General features: G+C 41.8%; 1 protein-coding gene across 2 annotated transcripts; it reads left to right on the top strand.

Annotated features, from left to right (window-relative positions):
• Positions 1 to 3982: 3982 nt before the first annotated feature.
• On the top strand, positions 3983 to 19278 carry Plp1 (proteolipid protein 1). Of its 2 annotated transcripts, none has more exons than XM_005076713.4 (7): positions 3983 to 4129; positions 12503 to 12689; positions 13396 to 13657; positions 14710 to 14878; positions 15349 to 15422; positions 16225 to 16290; positions 17210 to 19278. In XM_005076713.4, the coding sequence occupies exons 1-7, from the start codon at positions 4126 to 4128 to the stop codon at positions 17279 to 17281; spliced, it is 834 nt and encodes a 277-aa protein (XP_005076770.1). In that variant the 5' UTR covers positions 3983 to 4125; the 3' UTR covers positions 17282 to 19278. The 2 variants fall into 2 exon arrangements, with proteins under 2 accessions (XP_005076770.1, XP_005076771.1); XM_005076714.4 differs by having other exon boundaries at positions 13396 to 13552.
• Positions 19279 to 23581: the final 4303 nt, after the last annotated feature.

The raw sequence follows: 23581 nt of genomic DNA on the forward strand, positions 1-23581 counted from the left end.
TCAAAATTTGGCTGATGTTATTTCATTGAATCTTGCTACTGAATATTTTCTGGAGTGGGCAGAGCTCAAGGATTGTGACATTTGGCCATGAAGATGTCTAAAATAAAGACTCTTTTAAAAGCATCCCTAAGGCTGGGGATGCAACTTAGTGGTGTTTGCCTGGAGTACCAAGGCTCTGAGTTGGCTCTCCAGCAACATACACACTCACAGTCAGTCCTGATATTCTGATCACACCTAACAAGCACACCAACAGTCTTTTCTGTCATGTGGTCTCTTCTGACTCCCACTTCTTTCAAATCCAACAAGAGATATAGAAACCACTACATTTTGAACATTCACTTTGTACTTTGCTTCCTAGATCAGACGAGATCGGGCGCATTCTGGTGGTATGGCCGTAGACTCATTTTGTACTTTGCTTTCAGGAGTGTGAAGGGTTAGAAACATGGGCCATAGAAGCCAGAAGCCAGCCCATCCTCCCTGTGGCTATTCTTGTTCAGGAAAGAGGCTCTGTATTCAGTCATTCTTTCAGAGCAGAACAATTGTTCCAGCAAATTCCAAGCAGTGAATCTGGAAAGAGGTGTCTCCTAAAGGTAGTTTTGTCTTTTGCTTACTAGGTGGCTCTGGGAAAGCTTCTTTTGTGTCCCCCATTACTCAAATGAAAAAATAATGTGCTCCTTAGAGTTAGGTGTGTATTGATAGCCACAGAAGTAATTTTAATTCTGCTGCTGTTAGAACTTATACACATGCACCTTCCCTTGTAGGGGATACCCTAGTAAAGATGGCTAAGTTTTTAGGATTCTAAACGGGTTATATGGACAGCTGGTTTTTCCACACTGGTACTGGCTATTTGGCATTCTTTGGGTGCTATTTTCCCAAGTTTATTTTGATTTCTAGGATCCTTTCTTTACTCTATCCCAAGCTATTAGCATCTGTCCCTTACAAAAACACACACAGTTTACCAGTGCCTCCTGTCCATGCTTGCATTTCTCTTTGAATTACTAGAAAAAGAGCAGCACCCTCCACACACCCCACACATGCACACCCTGCATGATCAAAGACTGTGACATTTCTGGCACTCAGCCCTCAGTTTTCTTGGCCACAAAGGCATGGCCAAACCAATTGGCACAAAGTTGGGTGTGGAAAGTTCTGTCTGCAAATACACAGGACTTGATACATTGCCTGCCATTCTGCCACTCTTCTGTGCCAGGACTGGAAAAAATGGCCTGTGAAAAGTGGACAGTGACCTTCCAAATTGGGCCTATAGTGGCATGGTCATAGATAGGACAAGAAAAGCCTCAGCTCTAGATTCTCATATGCCACCAGTTGAGTCCAGGAAACTCACTGGTACTGTACCTTCTCTGTTTCCTTTTCCCTCTTCTAAGTGGACCTGGAGAAGTATATCACCAGATTAGGCACTTACATACTTACCTAGTTTTCCGGGGAAAAGTCATTGGGCTTCTCTGAATGCCCTAGCTCAGTGGAGCAAAAAAATCAAATAAAAAATCTGCCTTCTGGCCTTCAAGAATTTGGTACTATGGGGTGATAGGGGAGAGAATGGATGGAATATCCAGATATTCTATAGTTAACTGAAGACAGTCGCACAACTAAACCGAGCTACGATCAAGGATGGCCCGATTCTCTGGTGGTACTACAAGAACTGCATGAAGCACAGTGTTTACTAGTTTAACACAATCCTGCTTTGTTCTTCCTCACAGGTCCCCAAAGCAGGCTGCAGACTGTAACCATGAAGGCTGATGGTGCCCTCTGGAGGAAGTTTTGGGCATTGCTGAAGCCAGGCTGGAATGGAGAACATTTTGTTAAGAGACCCAGTAAAAGCAGAATCATAGGAATAGGTAGGGTGAATGGAATTTATGGGGTCAGGAGCTTCTTTAAAACCTTAAAGAAATCCTATAAGGATTTTAGGGAGGATTTAGAACAAGGATGCAGGGGAAACATCCAGGCAGCTTGTCGGATGGACAGAGCTACTACATACAACATTCTAGATCTGAGGGAACTGGGAACCTTAGGGCACTGGAGAGAGTGTCACATAATCACCAGGCTGAGTGCCTTTCCTAGGCATTAGCATAAGCACAAGGCAGAAACAGGAAGATCTGCCCCATCAATGAGGAGAGAGGGAGGGAAGGAGATAGAGAGGAAGGGACAAGAGAAAGACCAGAGATGGAATTAAGACAGTAGAGATGATGGAAAGGAGAAAAGAAAGGGAGCCTCAGGGGAACATGGTAGATAAATGGTGTCTGTGAGTTTACTGAGGAATTCCTTTTTCTGAGTAGTATAGTCGGTCCTAGAGACGCTGCTGAGAATGCATAAGGTGTATAAGAGGACTCAGTCTGAGCCATTTCCCCTGTACACAGATCTGCCTTGACTGTTTGGGCTGTGGAGGATCTTCTTTCTGATGCCCTGCATCAGAATGCCCGAAGTTTAGGGTCTGTTCTTTTTGCCATCACCCCCCCTCCTCCAGGAAGATCCTACAACTGCACTTCCACGGTAGGTACAGTCTCTGTCTGGGGGGCATGCGTGGGAAAGCATGGGCTTAAGACCCTCACACAATCAGTCATTGTCATAGTCTCCTCTGCCCTGGGAAGCCACTACTTTACGGTTCTGTAAGAGGCGTATACAAGGGGCTTGTATAGGAGAAAAGATTTGTTCTAGAGCCAGTGCCATATACTGTACAGTTCTGGACTCCAGTGTAACCAGGCAGAAAAATGGAAAGTCATAACCACAAAAGAAGTTCATCACACACAATGTTTGTTTTCCCCCTCCACAGAAAATTTTAGGTTTTGTTTGGTTTCCCCCCTCTGTTGTCTCTTGTTTCAAGACAAAACCATGGGACAAGTTCAGGAGAACATACCTTCTTTCTGAAGAGTATAGAGATGATGGCAGTCACTGTTCTTGTTATAGACCAACAACTTGTCTTAGGTCTATTCCGTATACTTTTGCTTCTAGATCAGCAGGGTTCTGACTATCCCAGGCTTCTGAACGGAGAGGGAAGATTGACAAAGACCCCCCCATCAGCATTTAATGTTCACCTGTTCTAGAAAGTTATAGAAAACTTTCCCTAGCTAGCATCACCTTTTATATTTGGCGCTCAGGTCCCTTCACAGCCTTCAGAAATCACTCTTACCAGTATCGAGGTTTCATATATTATTCCTCTTTTTACTTCTTGACCATTTTAATACAGAATTTGTTCCGAGACAAGGACTATATCTCCCTCGACACACACATGCACACACACACACACACACACACACACACACACACCTGACTGCTACATTCCTTGCTTCTCCTTGCCTTATCTGCACTTTCAGATGAGAACAGTACATTTCCTGGATAGAATTTTGACTAGCAGATTGCCCGATTGTGATAATGTCTTGTTTCAAAGTTAAATCTCCTTAGAAATTGTGAACTTGGCACAGATCTTGACTCTCCTTTGTGTCTCTGTTATCTAACTATATAGTCATTTTAATTCTAGGAGAAAGAAGAATGATTTTTGCTAGCAAACAGAGGGAAGGGAAAGGTTGCAGGGTCAAGGGCAGCTAGGAGTGAGGGTTGTCTGGGGGCATATTTGGTATCATAGCATGTAGATTTTTCATCCAGACCCCCCTCATCAAGGCTACCATTTCACATGACTTCAGTGTGCTCAGACTGAGATATGACACATCAGATAGACCCAACGGTCAGCTGGAGGATTGCAGGATTCCGTCATTTAATCCCCCTCCCAGTTCACTTTTCAGATAGATGTCTTTGTAGCAAAATTAAATTCTAGAGAAGCTTTAGGAAAAAAAGAGAAAAATGAAACAATTAGAAGTGAAAGGCAGAAAGAGAAGATGGAGCCCTTAAAGAAGGGAGTATCCCAAAGGAGGTGGGGACAAGGGGAGGAGAAGGGGAGGAGGAGAGGAGGAGGAAAGCGAGCCTGTCTCTTTAAGGGGGTTGGCTGTCAATCAGAGAGCCCTTTTCATTGCAGGAGGAGAGGACAAAGATACTCAGAGAGAAAAAGTAAAGGACAGAAGAAGGAGACTGGAGAGACCAGCATCCTTCTAGCTGAACAAAGTCAGCCGCAAAGCAGACTAGCCAGCAGGCTACTATTGGACTCAGAGTGCCAAAGACATGGGTGAGTTTCCAAAACTTTAGCATCGAAGATGCAGGCACAGGAATGCAAAAGAGAATTTCCAACATTGGGGCTTTGTGTTTCCAATGGTTTAAATAAGTTGTGTTTTGGCACTTGTTTTCTGTTTAATTCCTTAGCGTTTAACAATATTAACTCCTTCTCTGCTGTACTGAGCATAATGCTTTCTTGCCAACAAATTCCATCAGGACATGTGGAGTCCCACAGATCCTTGGAGAGAGTGCCCCGCAGGATGGATGTGACCATGTGGCTTCCTACCCCTTTACTTCCTTCTACTTTCTCCTTCCCCTCTGATCTTAAGGCCCTGGCTATGGTGAGGTTATCTGGAACACCTAATTCCTCTGGTGGCAATTTGAATATTGACTATAACCCTCAGATGTATCAAATACTCACTTCCCCGATAGAAACTTCAGAGCATGTTTGATATCAATAGGACAGAGGAACAGGGAAAATTGAACTCAGACTTGGCAGTGCCTATGCTGGACATTCTAGGTTCAGAAAATGAAAATACAGTTCACAGTGGTTTTACCACCATGACTGTATTATCTAGATTATCTGTCATCTATATCTAATCCATGTCTATGAGGAATAGATATGTATTGTGTGTGCATGTGTGCTTACGTGTGTGTGTGTGTGTGTGTGTGTGTGTGTGTGTGTGTACACAGCTCAACATATCTAGTAAATGTCATGGACTTAGCCTGAATCCCTGCTATAATAAGAAGGCATGTATCTAAGGGCTCTTGTTAAGTTGGCCGAGACCTGAGGGCTTTTCTGTGTTCTGTAAGGACAGAAGCTGTGAAGTTCTGGTGTTCAGCAGTGTCTATTCAGAGTAAGGTGTGTGGAACATAAGGGTCTTTGCCCAGGTGAGATGCTGCAGAGATGTGTATATATTGCTCACACTTGGGAAAGATAAAAGTAGCAGCTCGAACACATCCCGAATGAAAGGAGATTCAGTTGCCCTGTGTTTTCACCATGCATCATAGTAGCCAATACATTGATAGGGTCAACAGAAGTAGTTTTTCAGTTAGACTGAACTATTGTTAACCTTGCATTTTTCCTTCTCAAGTCACTGGGGAAACTGTTAGTAGCATTTATGTCCGTAGGATAGTTAACAGGGTGGCATACTAGACTAGGACTCCAAATAACCAAGTTTGGATCTCAGCTCAGTCTCTAATGAACTCTGCAAAATTAGGCATGTCCCCATGAATTACCACTTCATCATCTGGAAGACAGGGGCAACAATAACTGTTTTGTCTACTTTCAGGGTGGAAGATCAAGTAATAACGATGTGGCAGTCCTGTCAATGTAGACAAGTTCTATACCCATTGTAAATTCTGATGACACCAAGTATTACGTAACAATGCATACCCAGACTGGTGCTTCCTCTTTCCAGGGTTGTTGGGTTTTCTTTGTGCACACCCTGTTTGTTTGTGTAAGAACCATTTGACCACCAGAGTGCAACAAGGTGAGAAGAATTGTGGGAAGAGTCAGTTCCTGCTCTGGACCCAAGAAAGCTATCTAATGTGAGTGCAGCTGATTGAGTAGGCTCTTTCTTCAAATCAGAGGGGGAATGTAAGCTGAATCGTACAGGACAGGGATAAAGCCTTGAAGAAAAGGCAAGAAGAAAGAAAAGGATCACAGGAATGTTTCTTTCCTCCAGAAGGAGAGCAGCACAGACACAAAAGGTGTCACGGGGATGTATATTTGGGTGAGCAATACTTGTACTAGGGATACATGATGGGGTAGCCAGTGTCTCTGCAGTCATTCAAGGACACAGTATGTGAGACAGTGTGAATTTTCAACCCTCTCTGACAAGGCAGTGAAATGCTATTGCTTCTGATGTGGAGTTTATTGCAGTAGACAAGTCAACTTGCAGAATCTAGAATTGAAAGGAACATTGGAACTTATCTGAGGTGAAGCTGTGTGTGGTGGCCCATGCCTATAACACCCTAAGAAGATGAGGCAGGAGGATCAGTAGAAATGGTCAGCTAGACAACACAGGGAGACTGACATTCCAAAAAGTTAAGTGAGCCAACCCTCAACACAGAATTCGTTTCTTTGTCAATAAATTAAACATGCATAGGTCTTTGCTTAATCATCATCAGAAACAGGCAGCTTATTACCTCAACCACAAAATCTCTTAGGATTGAAAGAGAAGCAGAGCACCAAATTCCGTGGTGTCTGAGCAAAAAGGTTTATGGGCAGTGAAATAGCTTATTAAAACCTTGTCCAGACTTGGCAGGGAAATGCCTCAGATGAGTCTTTGGAATAACAATGGAACTGAGAAAGAGCCAAAGAGCCATAGTGAATATTTTCTGCTCAATAACAATGTCATCACTGAAGAGCAAAACATCGACTTCCCTAAGCTTGTTGTCATCTGAGAACAGTGGCGGTTACCCTGGCAACCAGACTGCACTGCTTCCCTCCAAGAGTGGCTTAGTAGTACAAAATGTGGAGGCAGAGCAGAGGCTGAGTTCTACCAGGTACCTGAAGACCATCTGAATGTCATCACAAGCACCACAAGAATGCCAGGAGCTAAAAAGAAAGCAGATTTAGACCAGCATGCTTACTGACTCTTCCTAGAGACACTGACTAAAGTGATCAAGGGCAGCCTTCGCCATATCACTTCGTATGTGGCTCTGCCTAGCCAGGAGTGCTTGAAAAGCTAGAGAGATTAAACATTTGGTCCTGCTTTGTAGGGCTTCACCTTGGCCCTGAGCCAGGACACCAAGAAATCTAGTCCACATCCTGACAGTAGTGTTCTCTCAGAGCTCTGAGTAGTGACATCTTTAACCCAGGGAGAGGGTAGGAACATCTTTATGTCCCACCCAAACCAGTGAAGCATTTTTCCCTGTCCTTTTTTGTTTGTTTAGTGTGTGTGTTAGAGAGGGAGGGAGGGAGGGAGAGAGGGGGAGGAGATTATATAGCCTTGAAAATCATTCCTTGGTTACAGTTCTTTAGCCTTGAAAGAAAAAGACAAATACCGTCTCTGCCCACAGAATGCTAGATTTAGAAAAGATCAAGTCAAAGCAGTAACCTAATAAGGAAAAGTCATAAGTCATGGTCAGTGAACAGACTTTTCCTATCCACAGGCCCTACCCAGTGTTAAACTTACATCAAAGATTCAGCAAGTCCTTCCTTAGCCTTTGCCAAATGATTGAGTGATTTCTCAGTCTTAAATGGAGTTCTTTGCTGTGCAAGTCTTTTAAAAGAGTCAGTGGCATCCCAAAGAAGAGGGTGAGATTCAACAGGTCAGCTTCACATTTTATCCAAGGAAAGAGGGAGCTCCGGTAGCATAAGGCACAGCTACACTTGTCTCTAGTGACAGATTGTTCTTCATTTCCCCACAACTGGACAAGGTAGAGACAGTGTTCAAGGGACCGATTTAAAACAACCAAGCTTATATTTTGGCCTATAAATATTTGCACATGAATTGCACACCCCCCCACACTGTGTGTGTGTGTGTGTGTGTGTGTGTGTGTGTGTGTGTGTTTCAGTCTATATCTGAAAAAGAACATATGAAGTAAGGTGGGCCAGGTACTGTTCCTAGTGGTGATAGTAGTAGTAGTAGTAGTTATCCCTCATAGAGGCAGCAATAATAATGATAGCCATCTAATAAGGAGGTTGGAGTTCTTTCCTTGTCCATATGACTTGACTGTCAACCAGGCTTGAATCCTCAGGCCCCAATGCCTATAGAGCCCTTTTGAATGTGGTATAAGTCCTAATATCATATAGGAAAGACAGTCATAGGCAAGACTTTGTCCTAACAAGATGAGACCAGAAGCAAAAGTCTCTGTCTCTATCACCTCCTTATAATTGTTTTACTTCTAGAACCCCACCCACAGATCGCCATCTATCCCTAGTACCAGTCACGACTGTTCTAGTCTCCTGGCCATGTTAATGGCTATAGGCCTTGATCAAGGAAGCCTCTGTTTGTGAGTTGAAGTTAATGGGTGGATTCTGGGAGGAGGGGAAGACTGCAGTACAGATTAGAGACTTAGGGAGATGGGACCAGTTTTTCACTCAAAGAGCTTGCCTGTTGTTTAGTTCTATTGTACAGCGTTCTTCTATCTCTCCCTTTGTCAGCTGGATTCAAGAGACAAGCTGGGAATTGTGCAGGGTACAATTGGTCTCTTTCTCCCATTCCTGTCTATGAAAGCCCTTCCTCTCCTCCCTTTGATGAGTGTCCAGATTCACACTGGATTTCCATCATGGAGCTGGTCCTTTAGGTGTGCCTGGGGCATGGGAAATGAGGGAGGGCGTTGGAGCCCTTGACTCCTGCTTAAAGAGACTGAATCAGGATCAGGACAGTCAGTGGGATGGGCCTTAATCTATCTGAGAGTCACAATAGTACTGCTGATCTCTGACAGAGAACACTGATGAGAAGGGAGGTTCTATTACAGATTTATCATGCTTGCTTGGGGGTATTTGAAGATACATACATACATACATACATACATACATACATACATACATACAATTCCGAACTAAGTCTTCTGAACTAATAGTTTCCCCACAGGATTAGGTTACATCCATTTTAACACTAGATAATAGTTAGCTTTGGTTTTGACTTTAAGAAATAAATGTATTCTCCCAAACAAGATTGGAAGTTTTATGAGGAAAGGGAATTGGGCTCTTAATTTCTTTCTTGAAGCATCTATGTTATTAGTAATGTGTTTAATGTTAGTATCCTCAATCCACTCAAACACAAAAGAAAAGAAAGCATCATTAATTTTCTCTATGATCACTCATCACAATGAAACATTTAAATCTCATTGAGTAGCAGTTGTATTGTGTAATTCTTTTATACTGACGCCACCACATTACAATTTATACTTAGCTGGGAAATGACAGAATGCCTTTTAACATTCAAAACCCTGTTGACCCTGAGGTATTCTGAAACAGAGAGCTTATGGTTTTACGCTGTTGTTCACATGTTCCCAAGTTCATTTCTTGGATTGTGAAAAATCAAAGAGAACCCAATGGACTTTTCAGAATACTTTGACTGTCAACTACTGTGATGAAAAGACAATCTACTATATCTTCTGAATTTTCCCCTGTTGGAATTCAAATTTTGACTTTTACTTGGGCAGATTAGCTGAGATTCTTTACTTCCACTGAACTTAAATGCCCTTAGAACAAACATTTCATCTGAACTTTGAAGAGTTTAACATCTGATGTTTGTTTTGATATTGTTGAAATATTTTATAACCTAACAGCAGTAGAGTTATCTCAGGGCACTTGTGTTGGATTCCACATTAGAGAGAGACTCACTAAAGTCTGTGGTCTTGCTTCTTGCTGTGAACAGCAGTAGAGCAGAAAGAGGGTGTAAAGTTATTATATGAGATCTAAGAAAACAGAGAAAAATAGGTGTAAGAAATAAAGTATCAGGTGGTGATTTAGAGTTGCTCCCCAAGTTTTGTCACCTAGTAAAAACACTGAATGTGACATTTTCTGGTTACTCTGATGACCACCAAATGAGCATATGTCCAGGATGATAAATCATTATTTTATCACTTGATGATAAGAGGGAAAAATCATCCTTAGTACAGATGATGTAGAGGGGCGTCAGCTAAAGCATTGAGCAGGTTTCTCTGTTTGGCTGACAAGAGCTCAAGTTCCTGATCACACCTGCCTCATCATTAGACCATCCCATGGTGAAAATGCTGGGGTCAGTCAATGGGGAAGGGATGACCACTTGCCAGGGTAGATGACTTTCTTTACCCTGGGCTAAATAAACAGTCCTGCCATTGTTTACTGGATCTGACCCCCTCCCCACCCCCGGGCCTGCAGGGCCTTGCAGAATACCAATGAGGCTCCTGAGATCTCAGGAGAAAACAAGGCTTCTTTGTCTAGGCAAGTTATGGAGGGCTGTGTCCAAGGCTTGACCCTTTGAGGGAGAGAGAGGGAACAGTGGGGTCACTGACCTCCCCTCCCCCACCTCAGGCTTCAGAGACCTTCTTTACTAGAAGAGTCTGAGTGTCTGAGGGTGGAGAGGAGTTAAAAGGGCAGAGAATGAAAATGGTGGTGCTGTTTACTTACAAGTGCCTTTTCTTGACTTACTGGATACATGTATCGTAACCTAACAATGTCTCCCCAAGACGGTGACTAGTTTCAGCTGATTCACTTTTCTTTGGTGTGCACATGCATGTATTGTACACATCTGTGCAAGTGTGCACATGCACACACATCGTAGACCAGTAGTGAACATCCTCTCTTGCAAAGCTCATGTTGAGTAAACTCAGCCTTGACTCACAGCAGCACAGCTACAGACCAAGGGATAGCATCTCTTGTGGAGTGGTTCAGTTTGTGGAAAATGAAAGGGACCCAGCTCAGCTAAAAATGTTTGCTATATTCCTTGGCTTGGGCTTCTGAGCCTTATCTCTAATGTAATGTACAAGGATATCAAAGAGGACACTCTTTGAAGGCCAGGAAAGGCTGTCCTGTCAGTGAAGGGTGGGTAATAGGGCTCACTTATTCTGTGGTTCTGATAAAAGACACAAATGCTTCTGTCCCAACTTTTCCATGATATGCATTATTTGATCTTTCAACATCTATTGGCATTGTCCAACTTAGTTGTGGAAATCGCAACATTTAAAAGAAATGTTTTAATAAAAACCTAGCTCATATTAAGGAGATCAGTCAATGAACTTCTATTTCCCCTGGTACCTTGTTATAGATAGTTGAACTTGGCCTGGAGAAATACATGAATATAAAAGTCCAAACTTTAGAAAATTATTTTCATTATATAAGGAGATAAGGAGTTACAACATACTTATCACAAGCTAGTACTTTCTCAGGCACATTTCCTGATTATCTGTATATGCATTTACTATAAGAATAGATATATAAAAATCAACTGGTCTATATGTGTATGTATGTATATGCACACATTACTAAATATGTGTACACTTATAGTTCATATATTATATGCATGTGAATATATTAAATATAGACTGCATCTACATATACTATCTGATTATCTATATATGCATATACATTCTATTTAAAGATCTTAAAATTTTCATTTTTCTACCTTTTGCAGATCTGGTCAAGAGGCCAGAGGGAACTGCCTGTTTATCTGTCTGTCTAGTCAGTCATCTGCTTGGTATTTGATCAGTTTCATTTCACTTAACAACAAAACTCGGGCCACAGTTGCTTCTAGAGTCTGTGACTACTTTATATAACTTTCTTGTCTCTCAGCAACACTGGCACAGAGCTGAGAGGTACCTGGTCTGAGGATCTCAGGTATTCTTAGCACTCTAAGACACCTGTGTTCCCAGGTCCTGCGTGTTCCATGGCCCGCATCCCATGCTAGAAAGCTACTGTGGCCATTACAGAAAGTCTCTTTGTGGCTGTACCAACAAAATCTCAGTGTAATTTTGAGAGTACAGAAACTGGGCAAGCTGCAGTGGTGTGGAGAAAACATGCGAAGCATGGGAAAATCATCAAGGCTGCATTAAAGTATAGTTTTGTAGACTAGGGCGTCAAATACTCTGAAGCTGATGTTACAGGTGGTTGTGAGCTGTCTGACATGGATTCTGTAGAAGAGCAGCAAGCACTTTTACCCAGCAAGCCATCTGTCCAGCCCCAAATCTTCATCTGTATTCATCATGATGATGATGATGATGATGATGATGATGGTATGCAAAAGCATCCTTCCTTGTCCTGGACCAGTTTCTTTCTTCTCTGGGTTACTCCCTTCTATCTAGACTAAGAAGGATTTGGCATTTCTTGCAACAAATATATATCATGCAATTTCTATCATATCTTATACCTGGAGTACTCTTTCAGTTCAATTTGTATCTGAAAATACTAACATCTATGGTTAGCACTCTTTCTTCTGAAATTCTAAATGTATTTGTTCTCTGTGGCCATTTACTTGCTTTTCTGGAATCGTTGGTGGAAACATTACACTTACTGAATTCATCCTTCCTCAGTAAACTGAAGACTCCAATCTGGCAGAGTTTGTACTTTGCTTTTTCATATCCCATGTACAGTGCCGGACACATTTATTCCATAGTTGATAAATAATTAAAATAAATCAACAGACTACAAAATTACGAAAAGGGGGCCTAATCTTATCACCTCCATGGAGTGCCACTTGAATTATTTGATTCCTTTTAAAACCCTATATATTCTTTATATTGAAGATGAGTGTTCATTTTTAAAAATGGGACAAAATAATGATTGTGGGTCAATCTCACATTCTAAAAGCTAACACCTGTGGATTATCTTTTAGAATTCCCAAGATAACCACTCTCTGTGCTTGGCAGCATGGGCTGCTTGGCCCAGCAGTGGATATGAGTGGATTAGATACCTATTATGCATACCTGACTCCCCCATCCTCTTCCCTAGGCTTGTTAGAGTGCTGTGCAAGATGTCTGGTAGGGGCCCCCTTTGCTTCCCTGGTGGCCACTGGATTGTGTTTCTTTGGAGTGGCACTGTTCTGTGGATGTGGACATGAAGCTCTCACTGGTACAGAGAAGCTAATTGAGACCTATTTCTCCAAAAACTACCAGGACTATGAGTATCTCATTAATGTGTAAGTACCTCCCCTGTCCCACAACCATGTCTTTTCCCCCCTCACCCTAGCTTGGGGATACAAAACTCATCAGCATCTTTACTAGTAGGGTACCAGTGTGGAGCCAGCTAGAATTCCTAACCACCCCTCTGTGTGTACAGATTCTCCCATGCCATGTTGGAAACTCTAAGTGAAGGATAATGTCAGGTTCAGAAAAGAGGTCTGCCTCCTCTCACAGGGTCCAGTTTCTGCTAGGTATGTTCAATATTCCTGGAATTGTCTCCACAATGGCAGGTGGAGGTCCACTGATGGGGCAGGGTGGAGTTCCTGGTCTTAGTCTGACACTGTTTTTGTGTGCTCAGGCATAATAATAAGTCTCCCCTGCTCCTAGAGTAAGTCGGACTACTGTGCTTCATGCATCTCCAGGTTTGTCTAACATATGTCTCCTATGGAGTAGCACTTCTAGAGGATCAGGCTAGGAGGGGCGAGCTTGGTGCTCTAGGATGCAGAATAACAAGGAATAGGGGGAGAAGAGAAGTACATGCTTTTGCCCACCTGCTACTGCCTGGCTTCATTGACTTCAGTGAAGAAAAGGTGGAGGGCCACAGGAGAAAGCTAGTGTTTCCTCTCAAGAACCTCTAGCTGCTTAGGCATGTACCTTACCAGCTGACAGAAGAACTGCATCCTCTGAACAAGGTTGTCTGGATGTTTCTATCTGTCAATGCAGGATTCATGCTTTCCAGTATGTCATCTATGGAACAGCCTCTTTCTTCTTCCTTTATGGGGCCCTCCTGCTGGCTGAGGGCTTCTACACCACCGGCGCAGTCAGGCAGATCTTTGGCGACTACAAGACCACCATCTGCGGCAAGGGCCTGAGCGCAACGGTAACAGGGGGCCAGAAGGGGAGGGGTTCCAGAGGCCAACATCAAGCTCATTCTTTGGAGCGGGTGTGTCATTGTTTGGGAAAATGGCTAGGACATCCCGACAAGGTGATCATCCTCAGGATTTTGTGGCAATAACAGGGGGTGGGAAACAATTGGGCGTGAGTCTGTGGCCTCATCCCCACCCAAGGTCAGGTCCTCTCCAGAGGCTTGGCTTTTGAGTGAGGAAGCGATGGCCACAGCCGAACGATATGGTCAGGAAGAACGTGGTGCCTGGCCGGCTTAGCCTCACCTTTCAAAGGTTCCCTAGAAAATTTCATTTCAAACTGAAAAGCATGAATTTTGTAGGATGCTTTGTACAATAAGACCATTTCTAACCAATCTGTTGGTATCCCTTTATTTGTTCCTAGCAAGGACTATAAGAGTGGACCAGACTATACAGAATCTAAAATACTAGTCATGGGGTTGAGACTTATACTTGTAACCTGAAATGGAAGGTGGACCATAGAAATTAAAGAATTGACTCCAAGTGACTGGATTCTGGGATCCTACATGATTGGGGGTCCTAGAGAGAATTAGGCTAGATTTGCATATTTCCCATTTATCTTTGGACTAGTCATGTTTTAGAAAGACATATATTCGTTTTACTTTCTAGAGTTAAAGATTTTTTGGGGGTCTTGAACATGTGTGTGTTGTGTGATGACTTTTTGTGACCAGCAGTTAGCTTAGAATGGTTTTAGATCTGAAATTTAAATCTCCTATTGGCATTGTTCAGTGACTAGGGAACAAAACTCCTGTGGCAAAGTACATCTTGTAAGCTCAGCCTAAGGCACAAAATGGCACAACTTTCTTTCAGGACTTTTTTATTTTTACTTTTTACACCTTCTCTGCCCTCCAAATCCCCTGAAGCCACTCTAACCCGGGGATCCGCCTCACTCCGACTCCCACCCACTCCCCCACCCTCCATCACACTTGGGGCCAGTTCTCTAAGAGACACTGCCAGTGACACTTCACAGAACTGCCCTGCTCACTAATTGCATTTGAGGGAGATGCCTGGAATCTGACTTTACTGGCGCATGCCACTCCAGGATCTTCCAGTTTGTGTTTCAAGGTCTGTACATTGATGCTGATTTTTAACTACCCCATGTCAATTGTTTTAGTTTGTGGGCATCACCTATGCCCTGACTGTTGTATGGCTCCTGGTGTTTGCCTGCTCTGCTGTGCCTGTGTACATTTACTTCAATACTTGGACCACCTGTCAGTCTATTGCCTTCCCTAGCAAGACCTCTGCCAGTATAGGCACTCTCTGCGCTGATGCCAGAATGTACGGTGAGTTGAATGTGGAGCCTTAGATCTCTTAGCATCTGTAGAAGCACGATGTACTTGTTTTTTGTCTTAGGGTGAGGAGGATGGTGATTATGGAAATATTGTAGGATTATGAATAAATGCATCTCAGTTTATTAATCTCTTTTCACCGAAACTAAGGATCCCCCAGAAAGGGAACATGAGAATTATGAGAGTGTTAGTTGGTTGTTCTTACTTCTCTTATTGACTGTTCTTACCAAGCCCCAAAGCAACACATTTGAATAGTATAAGATTTTACCATTATTCAGTACCACCTTTGCTTTTATGTAAAATTTAGGAAACGGGATCATGCTTATTGTCGACATCAGGTTTACTGCCAGGAAGGTAGAAGGGCCATATGAAGGCTTGTGGAGATTACTCTTGTGGAGTTTACTCTGCTTGTGGAAATCTCTCTAACCCTATGACGTTTACTCTGCTTGATTTTTGCGCCTTAGGTGTTCTCCCATGGAATGCTTTCCCTGGCAAGGTTTGTGGCTCCAACCTTCTGTCCATCTGCAAAACAGCTGAGGTAGGTGAATGGTTAGGGTTATTTTGAAATAGATTGGCTAAAACCACAGAATTTCCAGCCTATATCAGAAGTTTCTCTTCATGACCAACAGGTATCTCCTTGTTGGACTTTGAATAAGCAGATTTCCCTTCTACAAAATAGTGGCTGAGTGTACCTGAAGCAGTGAGCATACTGATTAAAAGTAAAAGTACCTATTTTCTCCAGAGCTGCATCCGAAATTTTGGTTTCCCAAACTCCCCTCATTAAAAGAAAAATGTATAGCTTTAGTGAAATTTCCCAAATGAAAATCTTCATTTTGGTTAAAAACTAATCAAGAGAATGGGCCATGCACAAAGACACATATGGGCTCTATAAAATACTTTAAACTTGGAACTCTCTAATCTCCAAGGAGAAGTGAAATAAGTACAATTGAAAAAAAATGTTTCATTGAGAACAGACATGTGCCATAGAAGCAAGGGATCAAAGCAAATCTTTGGAAGGAAGTCAGAAAACCAACATCTTTGCAAAGGAAGTATTGACTATAAACTTCGGGATCCTAGGCACAACTGCAGGAAACAGTTAATTATTTGGAATCACTAATCTCTTTTCTGAGTCTTTGGGATACTGCAGGTGTGAGGTGCTGTGATAGACAGTGACAAATGGGAGGTTGACACTTAGGGAAGTGAAAATTTGGTTAGAGACATATAATTAACATACAGGCCAAGTATCAACCCATCCAGAAAACCGCATTCACTGTTTGTAGTGGATCGTGCTTTTATTTCCTGTTACTAGAAATAATTCTCTCGCACACATTTTCCTGCAGTTCCAAATGACCTTCCACCTGTTTATTGCTGCGTTTGTGGGTGCTGCAGCCACACTAGTTTCCCTGGTAAGTTGTTTTAAAATAATATTAGAAAATAAATGATCCAGGGATAGCCTGAGTGACATTAGGGTGAGGCTAGAAGGGAGACTTCTTTCAACTTGGAAAGGCTGGAGAGAAGTTATGAGAAGGGACAGCAAGGTGTGGGACTCCAGATTTCTGCCCTGGGTTGTCAAGGCACTGACAAGAGCATGGAATTATCACCAAACTCTTCTTTATCCTGGGATCCTGCATAGTATAAACACCTTAGATAGTTTCTAGTGTACTTAATTACCCTCAGGGAAACTGGAGGGGCCTACTCACATTAGAATTGGTATGACTGTGTTCTACCCTATGCCCCAAGTCCTGCAGGGAGTGTTAGTACAGTACCAAAACAAAGCAGTGTGCTCTTCCTAATACACCAAAGTCAAAGTGGTTTACCTCAACTCTCTGAGGTAACAGTTAGCTCCAAGTAGGATCTCACAGCATACTCCTCAGTACCTGGAGGCTTTCACAAAAAGCCACCTCACTGCTTTGGAAAATCAGTTTATCCATAAGAGATAGGAGGGTTATGCTGCATGAAGTAGCTGTGTGTCCACAGCAAACGCTTTGCGACTTCAAGTCACTTAGACATGCTGATATGACAGAGCACAGACATAACTAATTTCCTTAAGGAAAGGTCAGTGGTTAGCAGAACCTAGCTGTGGAATACATCTTTATTTATTAGGTTATCTGGGAATGGGCTGTTGTTTAAGTGTCTAATAGAAGATTTCTACTCACATTTATAGAAAAACAACCAGGATGTGCATTTTAGGTTCTTTTGCAGACAGACTGTTTCCTTTTATTTAGTTGTGATTTTGTTTCAACTCACCCTCATTCATAAAAGGTTTTGAGTAGAGAGATATTACCTTTCTACCTTCACCCATTTTCTCTCTTCTGTTCCCTACAGCTCACCTTCATGATTGCTGCCACTTACAACTTTGCTGTCCTTAAACTCATGGGCCGAGGCACCAAGTTCTGATCTCCTGTAGAAACTCCCCTTTGTCTAATAGCGAGGCTCTAACCACACAGCCTACAGTGTTGTGTCTCCTATCTTAACTCTGCCTTTGCCACTGATTGGCCCTCTTCTTACTTGATGAGTATAACAAGAAAGGAGAGTCTTGCAGTGATTAATCTCTCTCTGTGGACTCTCCCTCTTATGTACCTCTTTTAGTCATTTTGCTCCACAGCTGGCTCCTGCTAGAAATGGGGAATGCCTGAGAAGGTGATTCTCCAGCTGCAAGTCACAGGGGAATGAAAGCTCTATTTCAATTTGGGAGCATCTCCTGAAGTCCAGGATGCACTTCCTTCTCAAAGGGCATTTCCATTGAGAAAAACAAAGTGGAAAGAAAGATTCTCAGGGAGAGAGCAGGAATGTCCTTGGTCTGCTTTCCATCAATAGGAGCCAAATATATTCTCCTTGATGCACACAACCAAGAACTCACTCTTATCTTCCTATTTCCACTGAAGACAGAAGCAAATGAAAGAATGCTAGCAAAGCAATAGCGTTTGCCCAAATCTGCCTCCTGCAGCTGGGAGACGGGGTCAAAGCAAGGATCTTTCACCCGTACAAAGAGAGCTCTGACCCCAATGGCAATGGACTATTGAAGCCCTAACCCAGCCAACCCTACTTACTGCATAAGGGAGCACCGTGTCTGTATAGACAAAGGGATCAAATCTGTCCTTACACCTTATTAGGAAGAGAAAGTGTTATCAGGATCTTCTCACTCCCTTCTCCTTGATAACAGCTACCATGACAACCCTGTGGTTTCCAAGGAGCTGAGAATAGAAGGAAACTAGCTTTCATGAAATAGAACTATGACTTAAGAACAGCAGTTGGTGGAGGCTAAAGGTATAACTTAAGATGGCCCTCGGGTAGATGCAAGATAGTTAACTCTTTGGATAGCATATCTTTTTTTCTGTCAATTAGTTGTGTTCTCTGGCCTCTGGCATATCTTCACAATGGTGCTCTTTTCCTGAGATTTTATCCATTCACTCATAGCAGGCTATTTGAAGATCTTGATTAGTTTGATAATGGTTTATGCTTCACATTTTCCAATTATTTATCTCTTATTTGAAGCTAGAAAGAGCTGGAGAATGATTTTTGATTGTTGTTCTTATGGGGAAAAAAGGATAACTAGACAGCAAGCATCACAAAATATTTGAAATTGTCTAGTCCCACTAATTTATTTGGATTTTCCACAGATATTTTGCATTTGTAGAAATAGGCTTGGTAAATTTGAACCTCAACTTGAATAACCTGCCCAATATTTTCTTTTCTAACAAATGACAGATGATTTTACTTGCTAATGTTATGTTGGCATTTTGAAAAATTAGGTTTAGCATAGAGGGTATTGTCTCTTGGTATATATAGGTCACATAATAGATTGTACCATCTGTCAGCAGTTCATTTGGTAAGCTTCCATGGAGATTTGGAGACATGAAGAGGACAGACAGAAAGAATTTGAAACCTGAAGAACTCCCAGATTTCAAGCTTATGCTGTATTTGTTAACTTTGGGATTAAAAAAAAACTCCGATCTATTTCTATTGAAGGAAAGGTTATTTTAGATTTGTGTCATTCTTATTCCTCAAAGTGGTTTCCACCATGTTCTAAGACTTTATAAGAAGACAGTGAGACTTGTTTTGGGGCCAGTATGTAAGATAAACTAGCATGATACACAGGAGTGAGGAGAGGGGAAAGGATCTCAACGAAACCAATCAAGATCAAGGAAAGTGAAATATTCCATATCTCTTATTTTGTTTTGATTTAATAACATAATAGATAACCAACTGTCCCCTGATTGCATACATACACACACATACACATACAAAGAGAGTTAATCAACTGCAAGTGTTTCCTTCATTTCTGATAGAGAATTTCATTTTAACAACATAAAGAATAAACTTTTAGAAACTCATCTTACAAAATGTATTTTATAAAATTAAAGAAAATAAAATTAAGAATGTTCTCAATCAAACATGGTATCCTTTGAGTGAATTATTCTGTTTGACCTCACCAACAGTAACTTAATTATAGCTAGCTCAAGGTGCTCATATATTTTTCAGGCCATGTAGTTATTTTTATACTACTTCTATGAAAAATATAATAGAAACATACATTCTTTTTTATACCTAAGACACTAAGAAATATATGCAAAATGAAAAACAGCTTACCTAAAGAAACCCAGTTAATGCTTGTGTGAACTTGAATATGTTTTTTTGAGACAGGGTTTCACTATGATCCTTGGCTGTCCTGGAACTCTCCATGCAGAGCAGGGTAGCCTTGAACTCACAGAGATATGCCTGCTTCTGCCTCCAGAGTACTGGGATTATGGCATGTGCTACCATGCTGGGCTGAACTCAGGTGTCTATACTGGTTCACTTTGTGTTTAACTGTTTATTTTCTCTTGGGTTTCAAAGTGTTCTGCTCACACTGAGTCAGTAAGATTAACTTTCCCAGTGTCATTGTGGTGCCCCAGCACCTGTTGTAGTTAGTATTAAATTATTTTTTATCTTCTCTCAAAATTGTTTAGTTATTCAATAAAGATACCCTGGCACTTCCCAAGTCAATAATACTTCGTTTCACTTGGAAAGTACTAAAGGAAAGGTTTGCAGTTGAATGTTTATAGAGCTGGGAAGATATGACTAGGACAATATAAATTAAACATGCTGTGGCAGTTCAGGATTAAAACGAATTAATAATATCCACTAACCTGGAGAGCGTAGGCCATGAGCTCACCCATCATAACATTGACAGCATTCTGATGACCAGCCTGAAGGAAGCTAACTTAAAATTAGCTGTCGATTTGTTTCATACTTGTGTCTGACAAGGAACACGAGAAAGGAGCCTTTAGCTGTAGGCTGCATGTTAGTCATCAGTTAAGCTCTATTAAGAAGTGGTTCAGTTGTACTCTCCTGATTTCTGCTTCACCACAATTAATATTCCCCAAGGAAGTTTGCTCGAATGACTTTAAGACAAAGAGAATAAAAACTATAAGGCTTATTTTTAGACACTGGAAACAAGCACACAGCACCACATTTTGGAGAATTGACTGAGGGTGCGACAGAGTGAATGTATTTGTGCCTCAGAGGAGCAAAAGCCAGTTCCCAAGAAAGCTGTGCTTTCCATCTGTCCTTATTTAGTTCTGCCCTCTGGGATGGATCTATAGATGGAGTTTCCAGGCTCTCAGAAGCTGAGAGCATCTCTAGTTTATCAATTGAGCTCATTGTTCTTAGCTCTCCCACATACCATAAACCTTCTTTCTCTGAACTGAAAGAACTTTCTTTGTGCTCAAATCAGCTAAAAATTAAAATACAGCAGTATAAACAAGAAACATTTTCTTACAACACCAGGGTCAGTATTGGCTGCAGTTTTAGTGTGTGTGGAAGCTGTCCCCCACCTTTTTTCAAAGAGAAATGCATTCATTCTGTATACATTCATTGAGAAAACAAGTTTCCCACTAAACCCTGGGAGGTTCATGTTTGGGGGCTTTGTGGGTAGAACAATCCTACAGACATGGTGTCACACTTAAGGATCTCTCTCACCTGCAGGCATAGCAGAGGGGTCTCCCAGAGTGGACTAGAGTAGAGGCATAGAGCATGAAAAACCAATCTGGTTGGTTGGCTGCAATGAGTATCTGATTCCTCCCTTCAGTATGTGGGAGAGGCAGTGGTTAAGGATCATGACTTCATGTGGCTTTGGTTTTCTGGGACCTTGATACAAACAAGACTTCATTTTAGAGTTCTTGACAACTTGTGACTTGCTTTATGTCAGCCTGCTTCTTGCCTTACATGTGACAGCACTTATGCATACACTGGCACAATGCATGTTCTTGCTGCCACCCACTTAGTCATTTGAGGGGTCAGAGGGCACATGGATCAGTATTGATGTAAACACAGGCTGTTCAGCCTGCCTCTTTCTCTCAATCAAGGCTAAATATGAGAAGCAAAGGAAACAAAGGGCCACACAAAATAATATAGAAGTGCAACTACATATGTACAGAAAAGAGGCCTGATGTGGTATGGTGCTTATGATTAAAAATGTTTCATATTTGCTAACCGACATGAAAAGTAACCAGCTCCATTGATACTGCATGTATTAGGGAAGCACTGTCTTGAAAGCACCAAGAAGGAAAACCACAAAGTTATATTGTAAGGGTTTCAATACTGAAAACAATGTAGTTAGTACTTGAAAAGCCGCAGCTTATTTGAGTCTTAATATATGAAGAACTCCCAAGCAGAAGAGCTTTTTAGATTAAGGGTAATATGGCTTGTCCACATTAACAGAAGAATGAGAAGGTAAACTTAAGTATCATCCTGTACCAAGAACTGATGCACAGAAGTTGTCCTCTAGTCTCCATAGGCATGCTGTGCCGCATGCACACACCCGAACTCATAGTTTTCAGTAAACACATTAATAATGCAAAATGAAAAGGCTTAAAGGGGGCCACTACAATAACTTGGCAAGTGAAACCATTAAGTGTGCAAGCCTGATGATTCAAGTTCCATCCCTAGTTCCCACATAAAGGTGGAAGAGGATAGACAACTGACTCCACAAAGTCGCCCTATGACCTACATATGTGTTCACACTCTGACACATATTATTTGCATGTGGCACTTGCGTGCATGCGCACGCACGCACGCACACACACACACACACACACACACACAATAATAGCAAAGTCAAAAACTAAGAATAATGCTAGTTGGCCTGGTGACACACACCTTTTTTCCCCTCGCACTCGGGAGGCAGAGGCAGGTGGAGCTCTGCGAGTTTAAGGTCACCTGATCTACAGAGTGAGTTCCAGGACATCCAGAGCTGTTACACAGAGAAACCGTGTCTCAAAAACAAAACAAAAAGAGAATAATGCTATATAGAGACAACATTGCCGGCTACAAGTGGCTCAGGTTATTGTTGCTAGAAAGAGAACCTTACATATTATTTTTAAAACAAATTTGTCATTTCACTATTCTCTATTTCTTATGTGAAAACGTAAGTTATTCTGTAAAGTACATCATGTTTTCCTTCATCTAGCTTACTTGGGAAAACCCAGGTAAATGTATCTCAAAGGAAGGTGTTTGATGGTTGTTTATTAAAATTGTGTGTATCAAAGTGTGTTTATTTTAATAGCTAAGGTGGTTTTAGGCAGTTTTGATATTTTTCTCAGCCTAAAAATATTTTGTGGTACTCTGACATAGTAATAATTAGATGATTATTTGTCTTAGTGTTAAAAAAACTCAAACTAATTGAAAATAATCATAGCCCACTCCTTAGGCAACCATTTCCAGTTATAATAACTACACTTTTCTGAGTACTTTGTGAGATTCCATGCACATCTAATCATACCTTAGTTCTATAAGGCAGAAGCAAGTTAGCCCTCAGCTTTTTGCTGGACTGTGTGCCCTTTTCAATTCTTTCTAATCCTACACAGGGATGTTGATCTTATCCCAGCTCAGCCTACTATTAAAGCTACAGAGAGCAGCTATAGCACACATTTGTCAGAGTGTTACTTTTCTGTTGCTGTGCTAAAATAACATGACCATGGCAAATTACAGAAGGAACGGTTTATTTGGGCTTGGGTTCCAGAGGTTTCAAGTTTTTAATGTAGGGACAGCATAGCAGTAGGCAGCAGGCATGGCAAGCAGATCAGAAAACTTAGAACTCAGATTGTTTACCACAGAGAGAGTAGACTGCAAGTAAGGCAAGGCTATATAATCTCAAAGCTCCCAATCGGTGACTTCTAAGAGTTCTAGTGTAGTTGGATTTATGTTGCATCTGTTCCACTATGTTCGTAGCAACATTATTTGTAATAGCCAGAACTTAGAAGCAACCTAGATGCCCCTCAACCGAAGAGTGGATAGAGAAAATGTGGTACATTTACACGATGGAGTACTACTCAGCAGAAAAAAACAATAGAATCTTGAAATTTGCAGGTAAATGGATGGCACTAGAAGAAACCATCCTGAGTGAGGTAGCCCAGTCACAAAAAGACAAACATGGTATGTACTCACTCATATATGGATTTTAGACATGGATCAGGGGGAGTGCCAGTCTGCACTTCCACTGACAGAGAGTCTGGGAAACAGGAAAGAACCTAAGAGATATGCATGGTACCCCAGGATGAGGAATGAGGCAAGATCTTCTGAACAGAAGGAAGTGGGGATAGGGTGGGAGCCTGGGGAGGGTGGTGGGGGGTTGCGGGAGCAGGGGAGGGAGAGGGAACTGGGATTGACATGTGAAGCAAGCTATTTAAAATTAAAATAATAAAAAAAACTTGTAAA

The sequence above is a fragment of the Mesocricetus auratus genome, unplaced genomic scaffold, assembly GCF_017639785.1.
Source record: "Mesocricetus auratus isolate SY011 unplaced genomic scaffold, BCM_Maur_2.0 Super-Scaffold_100003, whole genome shotgun sequence".
NCBI lineage: Eukaryota > Metazoa > Chordata > Mammalia > Rodentia > Cricetidae > Mesocricetus > Mesocricetus auratus.